Source organism: Diadema setosum, chromosome 3 (assembly GCF_964275005.1).
Source record: "Diadema setosum chromosome 3, eeDiaSeto1, whole genome shotgun sequence".
Taxonomy (NCBI): Eukaryota; Metazoa; Echinodermata; class Echinoidea; order Diadematoida; family Diadematidae; genus Diadema; species Diadema setosum.
In genome coordinates, this window is record NC_092687.1 from 44,407,067 (window position 1) to 44,418,912 (window position 11,846).

General features: G+C 38.2%; 1 protein-coding gene across 1 annotated transcript; it reads right to left on the minus strand.

Moving 5' to 3' along the window:
- Window positions 1–406: 406 nt before the first annotated feature.
- Window positions 407–7,563, minus strand: LOC140226600 (uncharacterized). The gene is made up of 6 exons (XM_072307054.1): window positions 7,246–7,563; window positions 4,250–4,426; window positions 2,891–3,172; window positions 1,819–2,106; window positions 1,256–1,396; window positions 407–527 (listed from the first exon to the last, which is right to left on the minus strand). Exons 1-5 carry the CDS (start codon window positions 7,466–7,468, stop codon window positions 1,260–1,262), a joined length of 1,107 nt encoding a protein of 368 aa, XP_072163155.1. The 5' UTR covers window positions 7,469–7,563; the 3' UTR covers window positions 407–527; window positions 1,256–1,259.
- Window positions 7,564–11,846: the final 4,283 nt, after the last annotated feature.

Here is an 11,846-nt window from a genome sequence, read left to right on the forward strand (position 1 = left end):
CATCCGAAATTCCCAACGGTCGCGATGCAATCGCCAAAAGTATGGAGGGGGGGGGGGGGGGGCTTCCCAGCCCCCCCCCCCCAGTGCAGTTAGGGTTTAATAAACAAAGTATACCATTATGTAATTCAGGGGCGGATCCAGGAATTTCGTAAAGAGGGGACGTGTTTACAAAAATAAAGGGGGGGGGGGGCGCATGCACCCCTCCCCCCATTTTTTTCTTTTTATTTCTTTTGTTTCAACAAAAAATAAAGGGGGGGGGGCGTGCGCCGGTTGTGGTCCTCCCTAGATCCGCCCCTGTAATTGTAGGACACAATAGTCAAATTCGCTGCATAAGTTCCACCTCTTTGTACATTATGGCTATATGTATTCCATCCGTTTTAGTGTTTAAATAGTGTAGAATCTCGACTGAAATATGGATCTAAGACTACGAACTACACTCCTGTCACATCCGTCAGTGGGGAATTTTCTTTGTCGAACGAAATGGCAAACATGAATATGAGACCACGGCTCCAGTTTATGCTCTCCATCTATAAGAAAAATACACAAGATAAGGACAGAAACAATTTGAAGGTTAGGACATTAGACGGACACATCTGAATATAGGAAAAAGCCTCTATCATTTAAAGCGTTCAGATAATTTTACAGGTAAAGCCTCAAGAGGCTATACAAATTAGGTTTTTATGTTTGCATGTGATCATTACTACATCAGCAAACCGCACAAAACGCTTTGAAAAATTGCATTGAAATAGAAAGCTCAGTTATTCTTGGTTATTGTTACGAGGGAATCGTTTCCAAGGCCGTTGTCTCAAAATAGTGTTGCTACTCTACACTTTGATAGAAACCGGTCACGGAGGACGAGTACAAGATGGAGACGTATTTCTCTCATTCACGCGTCCAGTCAGTATTGAATAAAGCTTTCAAATTATAAAACCTGCCGCCCTTAGCTCTCCTTTGCTATTACTTCCATCCATCTTAAGACTGGCAATAAGGAAACTTCAACAAAGCTAAATATCAAAGATCCGAAGGAGAGGAAGAGGAAGATGCCAATGAGAAATAAGAATGAACTGAATAGGCAAGAAAAGAGTGGGAAGAAGAAGATATAGGTAAAGAGGTAAAAGAGTAAAAAATATTTTGAAGCACTTCAAGGGGGTGTAGGAGGCAGGATAGAAAAAGAGAAAGAAAAAGTACCGGTAAGGAAAAAGAAATGAGAGGAAGAAAATGTAGTAGAAATGGAAGAAAAGGAAGTCTATAGTACCTCTTCAGAGGATGATAATTTTTCTCCTTTTCATCACCACGATTACATAGGTCATCACCGACATGAACAACGCTGTGAAGAGCAAGGCGTACGTGGTCGACGACTTCTGAAGAGCTCCGCGATGTAGACAAGCAATGGGACCTGTATGGCCAAACCAAAATAATGACCGTAATGTTTTGACAGAGCACAATTAATGGGATAATCGAAGGTAAACGGACAAGGCCCAGACCATTTTGCACACACGTCTTTTCTTACACTTTATCTACGTCGTACATTGTCATTTCAAGAACATATAACCATATTCAAAACAAGAGTGAAAAATGACACAAAGTCTCGAAAGTAAATTGAATTAGTTTGATTAAATTCTTGAGGTATAAATTTGAATATGATAGGAATATTGAAGAAATATATCATCTAGCATGTAGGGATGAAGGTGAGAGTTAAATATTAGACAAAATTGAAGCTATCATCCACATTATGTAGTGTTTCACATTACACATTTTTACGCTTGCTCTATCAAAGTCCAGAGGCGAATGAAATCATTACATCAAAAGTAGATTAACCTCTCTCCAAGCAATACTCGAGACTGGTGTAGGTCCAACCAATCCCGTTCGTCCCCGAGCACGTGACATTGATGCACTTGTTGTGTGGGCGTGGTCTGAAGAGAGCCGAGGCGTTGCTGGACGAGGAGAGCGTGGTGTTGTCGACTGCGATGGTGTAATAGTGAACGTGTGGGGCGGGCTGGTCCTCGGGACTAATGTGACACGTGATAACGAGAATGACCTGGTTTCCTTCTCCATTGATCTCCTGGGTCTCGATGGAGAGGATGTCACTCGCTGGAGGCGCGTGACCTAAGAATTACAAAAACACACACATATACATAATCTGTTTGTTTTGTTATTGATTTTTTTTTATACTGTGTTTTTATTTGTCAGGTACTTCGCATTCTCCCCAAATCATGAACATCCTTGATGAACAAAATCAAGGGGTCAAAGGTGAACAAAGTCCATTGAACGGTTGAAAGAGAATCCTCATTGTATTCCCTTAACGGGTCAGACACTGACGAGTTTGGTTGACGATGCTCATCGAATTATTATGTTTACAAAATTTGCATTGTTTGTCCAAAAACATGTAATTAACACCTTAACACTCCCGGGAAACATTTGAATCTTAAAATTTAAACCTTCCTAGTATAAAAATCAAGTACAACAACCTACTCGACAACCATGGCCCTTGTGTTCACGTGAACAAATTTGCTACTATCAATTGAAAACAGACTAGTTCGGGGTATGAAGAAAGATATTAATATAAGAATATTATAGTGATAAGACCCATAAGCCTACTTGCCTGGATTTCTTTAATCATAGTCATTAGCACTTGCATGAATGGACACAAGTAATGTACAGACTATATAATACTTGTGGATCAACGTGCAATTACCAGCAATAAAGCTAGTACTAACGAGTTTGGTATATTGTCAATGCTTACATAAAAAAAAAAAAAAAATGGCTTCATGTCAATTGTATTTGGAGAGAAAAACGTATAATATGAAGTGAAATTGATTTTTCCTTGTACTAATCACAAAAGCTTTGGGATTTAAAAATTACGATATCATGGAACGTTTTATTATCTTACCGTTGCTTCTTGGACAGTAAATCTTTGTAGCGTTCGTCCTTCCGATGTCGTTGATACCGGTGCAGGAGATTTCAACGCATTCACTCGGAATGGACTCAAGGATCAAGGAAGGGGAGCTCGAAGCTGACTCGATGACGTCATTCACTGCAATCTCGTATATTCCCACTGGTGGAAATGGTTGGTCACGTGGGTCGACGTCACATGTGATCCTGAGGCCATTAATTTCTTGTCCGTCCTCGTTGTCAACGATCTTGATCAAGATGATATTGTCTGCTGGACGGTCTGTCGAGACGACGAGAGTTAGAGGTTCACGGATGATAAAACTCATCCTCATTTTATATATATATATATATATATATATATATATATATATTTACGTTTTCATTCAACGATGTTGATAGAATTCAGTACATTGCATAATCAAAAAGTATGATCCAATGTTATCTGCTTTTTAAAGTTAATCCCGAAATTATCCATTAAATTGTCATCGGCAAGTATTGATATAGCTTTTAAAGCATGTACATATGTACGTAAAATATGCTCATTATAGGGTGCGTTTATCAACTCCTTTTCTCGGCAAAAACAGGTTTTCCAAACAGCTTTCAAGGAATTTTTACGAGCTGATAAACGCAAACAAAGTCTCATGCCGCCACTAAGAAATGTTTGAAGTATGTGCTAAACTGGAGCTGCCTCACAGATAGGAAGACAATTGATTCATGTGGCATTGCATCATGACTCGTCACTCTCAAAGGAAACAATGTCTTTATGATGGTACATGTAATTGCTTTTCGCCGTCCCTTCTTAGAAAGCAAGCGTCACATTAATAGTACAGGGCTTTGGAACGGGCTTTGGAAAGGGCTATGGAAAGGGCTTTTGAAAGGGCTATCGAAAGGGCTTTTGAAAGCCGTTTAAACAGGAGAAAGTTCATAAACACAGCCATAGACACGAACAATCATTTCCCAAAAATCGACAAAGCTTCCATGCATGTTGCCTAACGAACAGGTAATATAATCATGGCGCCTCGTGTGTCCTGCACTAAATTGCAGCAAGTTCGTTCTGAACACCAACAATCTTTAATTTTACATCATAAAAATAACCATAGGTATTTTTTTTTTTTTTTTTGGGGGGGGGGGGAGGGCTTGCTACTTAACATTTCTGGGATCAAGGACATTCTTAATAATTGCATCATATGCATATTATTATCTTGTCAGGAAAGTTATGTAATGTCATAATCATCGCATGCCTGGCAACCTGCATAGCTTTCAACAATACTCCGAAAGAACCGAACAAACATGATATCATTTGGATTTGCGCGCAGATCCTAGTAGATCAGATATTGAATTAAATTAAATTACTTACGCTGAACTTCCAAGGTTCGGGACCGTTCACTGCCGATGAGATGACACTGAAGTATGCCCCCATTGTCAGCTGCGGTCGGAGCGAACGTCAGTTCGCTACGAACGTTGTAATATGTAAAACGATTGATACGGTAGGCGAGACCAGAACTAGCAGACTCGTTGACAGCATTATCGCTTCCTTCTAATACATGAGGAACAGAGTGGGAAAGAAACCAACAAACCGAAAAGAATTTTAATAACATTGGAAGATTCACTTTGTATTTGTACATAGATAATCGTCAGAAGATTTGTCAATGCCTATTATCGAGCTTTCGATTAAGGACGAAAGAGAAAGAGGAAGGGAAGCATGGCGTGAAATCATTTTCCGCATTTGCAAAACCAAACATTTCTCAATCCTATTGATTTTTAGGACGGTTTTCGGTGGAAATAGCTTCCGGTCGGAATAATAGAACACCGCAGCTACCCGCCACACGTTTAGGTTTACAGCAAGTGCGCGTGTATGACAGCTACGCATTCATATTATGTTCGCATTGATTCTCGCCGGATAGTTTAGTTGGTTGTTTTATTGTTCTTTTAGTGATGAACAAATTTTACAATGACACATGCTTCAAGCAAAACAGGTCGAATTTCTGAGGTTCATGTCGTTGAGAAAGCATCACCACGTACGTCGTGAAAGAACAAGTTGTCTTAACAAACTCGTATGAGTCAGGGTAGCTTGGTTTCAAAATGTTATGTACTGGTAGTCGTATTCTGAAAACATTCTTGGTAAGATTTTCTCCCTATTCTAAAATCAGGAATTTTTCAAAAAAAAAAGTACACCGTATTCTGAAAATCTGTCTTACTTTCTTCCTAACCTTTTTCATAACTTTTATTTCCTATCAAATTTGCCTACAGATAGGAAGAAATGGGAAAATATTGTAATGAGTATGATATCTAGGAAGAAAATAATTTCTGACCTTGGAGGAAATTGTTATATTCTAGAATGCACTTAATTGGAAATGATTTAAGAAAAGCTATTAGGAGAGCCTTTACCCTGTCCTAAATTCCGTTAATATACTAATTAAAGGAACAGCGAATAGATAAAGGCAAAACATCATGCCAGACCTTTGATTTCGCCGAATAACAAGTTAACGTATTATTCAGTTTTGCTCTCTGGTTATTTCAAATATAAAAACTATTAACTACGTTCATATGAATAAACTGTACAGGTGAATCATCGTTTAAAAGTGTTCCTGTTTATTATTCAATTCATTTTGGTTATTCATTCATTTTTTGTTCAAATGTTCTGGTCATATGATTGTTTGCCACGAAAGTTTTTTCTTTTTCTTTTTCTACTGACAAAACAAATACATGTAGTTACGTATTCGGTTGTGTAGACCGGCAGGTCCCATTCCGTGAATTTGTGTTTAAATGGTGTTAATGTATTGGCCAACATGTTTTATGGAGTTTTTTTTTTTTTTTGTTTTTAATAATTATTCTCAGGCTGCTCAAAATGCATGAACTGAGCTTTGATAAATGCAAGGCAAACAACTCTTTGCCAATGTGTTCTCTAAATCTTAAATGTACAGATCCTTCTTTTTTTATATATACATTACTTGATAGCTATACATGAATGTATGCCTAAACTAAGTATTGATGTGTGTACATATTCTCTGAAAGAATTATCCGCGTAGGTTCAATAGCGTTCGCTTGTTACTGTACATACGCACAGCAAACAGGCGTAGATGGTAGCGCTGGCCGCCACGGTGCCCTCGGGCGCCGGCCCGCTGGTCGATCGTGTAGCTAACTGGATGTATCCAGCCGGCGCGCCAGCTGCCGGCCACATACCGTTAATGTACTACACGTGTGTAGCTTATGTATAATACACTGACTAATTTATTTTTGTTTTAAAAAAAAAACAAACAACAACAACACTCCACAATTTCTGCGATTCTCTTTTAATATTTCTTTCTTTGTAAGTAGTACATTTTCAAAACTGTATCACGGGTGAATACAAACATGTGTTTTTAACCAGACGTCATAATTTCGTAAGGATGTTATCGCACTGGTTAAATTTGCATAATACCAAACAAAATTTGTAATTTTATTTGCTTTAATATTAGAAAATGCAGTGGGCGGGAATAAGGATGTCCTAATTTTTTCCAGGGAACAATTTCAGAATACCAATTCTGTCTTTCATAGGCACTTCTGAACTGTCTGACTTAGAATTATGGAAAAAAAGAGAAGATTTTCAGAATAGTATAGGTCCTACTATACCCTAGGACTCGTGCCCGACATCGCGCTGGGCCGGGCGATCATTCTTTTACTTGTAAGTAGGACAAGTTGTAGTTTCGTATCGCCTCGTATTGTGATATTTATACATTTACAAACTCGCCCTCAATATTTCACAACCTAAAACAGATTGTCTGAATCTCGTCAAAGTCTGGCAAAAGTTGAATATTTACTGTTAAGACACTTTTACCCATTTCGAAATAATTCGATGGTTTGAATCGGAACTCTGCGTTGCACTCAAGCAGTTGGCCGCGGTTTGGTTGTGTACACGTACACGGCAGCGAAGTACAGTCATTTCTAAATGAGTCTAAAAGTGAAAAAATTAACAACAAATATTCAACTTTTACCAGACTTTGTAGACTCAGTTGTAGGGACTTTCGTTTGTAAAATATTTAGGGAGAGTTTGTGCATGTTTGAAATTTATGTGGCGATGCAAACCACACTACACAATCACTGTGCCTCCCGCTAGATTGTGCATTGATTTAGACGTACAAGCTTGTACATACAACACTGTATGAATTGGCTTAAGATAAAGAGAGAGAGAGAGAGAGAGAGAGAGGGAGAGAGATGAAGAAAGAAACAAAACTCGAGCGAGAGACTTCTTTAATTCAATCTTAGATCATTTTTTTTTTATCTTAGATTTTTATATTATTATTTTCATTTCTGTAACTTGGCCTGAGTTACTCAGTACATTATGAAATGCGTGAATAAATGAATCAAACTTACGGTCTCCTTCACACCTCACTCCGGCGTCTTTACTGTGAGTACAGTATGAGTAATCACATTCCCATGGCTCACGAAGGCAATAAACCAGAGAGTTTTCCGTTCCATCACAGTAAGCCACGTCAACCCAGATTGGTCCAGATCCCTGCCCAAAGTGCGATGACCCATAACTAGCTGAGGCCGATGAGTAGCCGAGATCTCTGCACACCACGTGCGCGTCACTCATATCCCAGTCATAGTCACACACCGTGCCCCACTGCCCGTTACACGATATCTCAACTCGGCCTTCATTTTGGGTTGATCCACCAACCAGTCTCACTGTAATAAACATGAGGTAAAAAGATAAATAGATAGATAATTGACATTTATCAAAATCACATGATTGGCAACCAAAAGGTTGAATTGTAATATGAGTTAAATAAGTCATTGCATGACATGGTTTGATACACACGACTATTTGTAAATAACTACAAATGAACACAACACTCGAAACCAAACAAAACCCTTGACACACACAAAACTTGAATAGGCCCTATATCATTTTACAGCAATCCAATGCAGGCTTATCATATTCATTCATTTGCGAATATCTTCATATTCACACACAATAATCTGAGGTTTGGTGTTCCAAGTGTGTCGTGTGTCTTCAGGTCGATGTTTAGCAGTGACATCTCAGAGATTACAAACGACGCCTCTGACACGAACAAACAGAGAGGTCTTCTTGAAAGTACGGCAACACGTCAAAACTCCATGATGTTAACATTAACATTCTGACACCGTCCTGAAATGAGAATGAATAACGTTAGACATTTAAATTGAAATAACAAAGTGAAATAGTAATCTCTTAATTGTTCTCTTCTCTATAAAACTAACTTTTTACAGACCCAATGTCGTATGAATGATTGTGAGAACTTACCGGTAGGCGGTAGATCTACATTACAATTAAAAGTTTCCTTTACGCCCATGATAAACCCAATAACAATAAATCCTACAAAGGTAATGTTACTGTCTAAAATAATAGTCAAACCACATCCCTTGCAGTAAAGCATAATTTTCGTTTTTGTTTCATTTCGCTTTGATCAAGACACAATGAAATCAACTGAACGTAGTGTTTTGTAACTTGCACATGCTGAGCCTGTACACAACATAGGGCCTAACGTGTTAGGCCTACTAGAGAACTATTTACGCTCTAGATTCTAGTGTACTGGCAACCCCTTACCAAGCAATAATCAACCTTTTAATACACTATCAACAGGGGCTTACTTTACAATCCCCTTATTAGATTTACACGTTTATTTTCTCACGCCTACACTCTCATGATCACGACAGCATTTCAATGAACCTTATACCTTCAATCCCAATAGTTTACACGTTCACTAAACCTCATTATTTTTTCCAAACCTGCCATCAACTTTGGTCTACATTATTCCACCGAATTTCTTTCGCCCAAGCGTCTTGCAGCCGACATACATACACTACGCGCACAAAACTATGCAACATACGGTACACTGCGCGACGTGTCACTGTGGATGAAATACTACACTAGGCCTAGTGGAAATGCAACTACAATCCCACTGTAGGACCCTACATGTAGCTGCAGCAGGAGCCGGCAACTGACAGCTAAAATCATATCCTAAAAATAAGCATTGCTTAGCATCATCGCCCTCAAACATTATACAATGAACACTGGTAATAATAATTGCCATTATAATACCCCGAAATACAGCTTTAAATATCACTTTACAATAGGCTCGACTCACCATCCTGCTAGGATCTGGGCTTAGCTAGCAGCAGTTTCTCTGGCTAGTCTAGCTTCTCATAATCATCAAAGATCATAACCGCTAAACGTACCGCGAAGTTACGACTGAAGGTTGCGGCCTTCGCATCATCATCGCATCATCGCGATCGCGAGCAGAGCACTGATCGCGTGCATTGATAGCGAGGCATTTAAATGTTTTGTTATATAAATTATTTGAATCTATATTATTATTTAAAAAAATCAAAATTTGAGTATTTTAGATTATAAAATAACTTTTAATAACAAATAAAATATATTCTAAATATCAATGAAGCATACTTGGAATAACAGAATAATTTATGCTGCCTAAAAATTAATTAAGCGGTACATTTTTATTTTGCACTACGATACTCCACGTACTCGATACTACAGTAGCCTGACTAGTAACCGCTCACTTTGATACTTTATTGTGAATAACTTTACCAAATTATCTTCTTCCCGATCCAATCCTGTGAAATGTGGTTGGCGATATTGCTCTTTCATATGTGTATTACGATCATCTGCTCACGAAGTCCTATAACGGAATAAACGCGCGATACCTTCGTCGTTACATCCTGTACTAGTAGCCGCTCACCCCTGACTAGTAGCCGCTCACTACAATACATGGCGCGCGCGCCGCACATTACAAGGCTCTGAATGATGATAAGTCCCTTTCTGAACGATGCTAACTAGCAAAGGGCAAGTCTGCCAACACGTGTGCAGAGGCTGAGATAAACATAATTTTTTTGCAGCATACGGTGTGGTGTATATTCTATATAATTGTATTCAATTTCCATGTCCGAATTCGAACAATCTAATATCACATTAATGTTCGGTTTGTTGTTGTTCACTTTCTTTATTGTGTAAGTATGCTGCATTGGATATGTGTCGTTATTATTATTATGTGGAAGACGGGTCTGCTTATTTATAGTTGCGAAAATAAAATTTTATAGATGGGAATCCCGTTGAATCCCGTTATAACGGGATCGTCGGTTCCGGGTGATTTTGCTCGTCATATCCGGATTCTCGTTGTATCCTAACGCTTGTGGAATTTACACTTTATATATAAATGATCTATTAACATTGGGCTACCTGCATTTTATTATGACGACGTCATATTGATGAACAGAAAAACAAGAAATGCGACAGGAAAATGAGAGAGCATTCTCGCGATGATTACAATTATTTTTGTTCTAGACACATGTTATCAAATATTTCAGATTTGACAAATCATATAATCATATCGTATATGGGGCCTTCCTTTTGTTAGCCCTATGCTGATCAATCTGCACATCTGAGAAGAGAGAGAGAGAGAGAGATGAAGCAAAATTTATGCAACTACAGGTAAAGTATCGCGCTATCAACGCTGCGTTTAGCGTAACTCGCGTGGATGAAAGCTGTGAGTAAAATCCGAATGTATCCTTCATTTTATGACAAATTACTGATATAAACCACGTGTACTATGGTGAAAGTTTACACCACAATTTACACTCTCATCTCTTATTTCTTCCAGGGAAACAGCTTCTCGGTTGTGATGCATGAGGTTGAATGCGTGCTTTGCGTGAATGTTTTACCCGACGACTTTGATGGGTCAATGCCGTTTTATAAGAAAACGAAAACCACGTATAGATATCATACCGGCTAACTGTGGATTGCAAAATCGAGTGAAATATAATGTATTTCGATAGGCTATATATAGTTGACTTAATTACAATTTTAGCATACGATCCCATCGTATTTTAATTTTGACATTTAATTCAATTCATCTTATCAAAGTTACGTAAATGGGTATCTAACTGAGCGGCCAATGTTTGCGAAAGCAGCGAATAATGGCAGATTCTAACTTTCGTCAGGGCTCGGTAACGGTTGCGATCAAACTCAAGAACAGTTTTAATTTTAACAAGCAGTTCTTTCTATCGCAAAGGATTTTTGAACATGTTCAAAGCTCCCAAAAATATACAATTCGCTGTGTTCGCCGCTCAAAGATATTCCCGTTACGTATATATCTTTGGAAACATTTAGGATACGTAAACATTATACTGTATCAAATACACCATATTTTTTCTTGTTTAAGCCATTAGATAACGTTAATTCGAATTGTAGCGTTTGTGATGACATTTCGGCATAAATAGCGAAGGCTATAGCTTCTAAATATTCCGATGCTGTTCCATCACGGCCCTCGGAAAGAGACTTTATGAACTTGTAGCGCCGTGTTATCACCTTGATTGCTTCTGTTTGGCACTGGCATACATATTATGTTAGTCTGTTTGCACGAAACGATAGTTCAAATAATTACGGAGAATTAACCTTTTCTGATTTTGAAATAAAGCGTGATTTTGCCCATTGTTAAGTTCGGCTTAAAAGAGAATAAGTTGTCGTTGTATGAAAATCCGCACAAATTCATCTTTGCTTTTCTCCGTTTTTAGGCCCGAAAATTATCTCGCAATAGCCGGAACTCCAAATCTCCATTTAGGCTAACATGCACATTTATTTGGGACCGGACGATTTATCTCGTTATAAGCGTATTCTCGCTGTATCCGATCTCGTTAGAAAAGGATTCCCCTGTACACAAGTTATGAAATAGCCATTATTCATAATGTACTGAAATGAATGATTCGTGAGGTCTTTGATGTATAGCGATCAATTATTAAAACATCTAAAACGCAGAATAGATCCAATGCAAATAAATTCACGTGCATTATACCAGTGCCCTCCGCTGTTTTATTCTAATATTCCTTTTCTTTTTTCTTTTTCTTTTCTTGCTTTCTGTTTCTTCCTTTTTTTTTCTAGGATCATTTCAAGTTGTACAAACATGGCAAACAAGGAA

What these genes read in the sequence shown, in the direction of transcription:
- LOC140226600 (XM_072307054.1), bottom strand. Translation starts at nt 7,468, where the DNA reads ATGAGTGACGCGCACGTGGTGTGCAGAGATCTCGGCTACTCATCGGCC. An exon ending in CCGAACCTTGGAAGTTCAGC is followed by an intron (nt 3,173 to 4,249) that starts GTAAGTAATTTA and finishes TCGTCTCGACAG; the next exon opens with ACCGTCCAGCAGACAATATC. An exon ending in TTACTGTCCAAGAAGCAACG is followed by an intron (nt 2,107 to 2,890) that starts GTAAGATAATAA and finishes TGTAATTCTTAG; the next exon opens with GTCACGCGCCTCCAGCGAGT.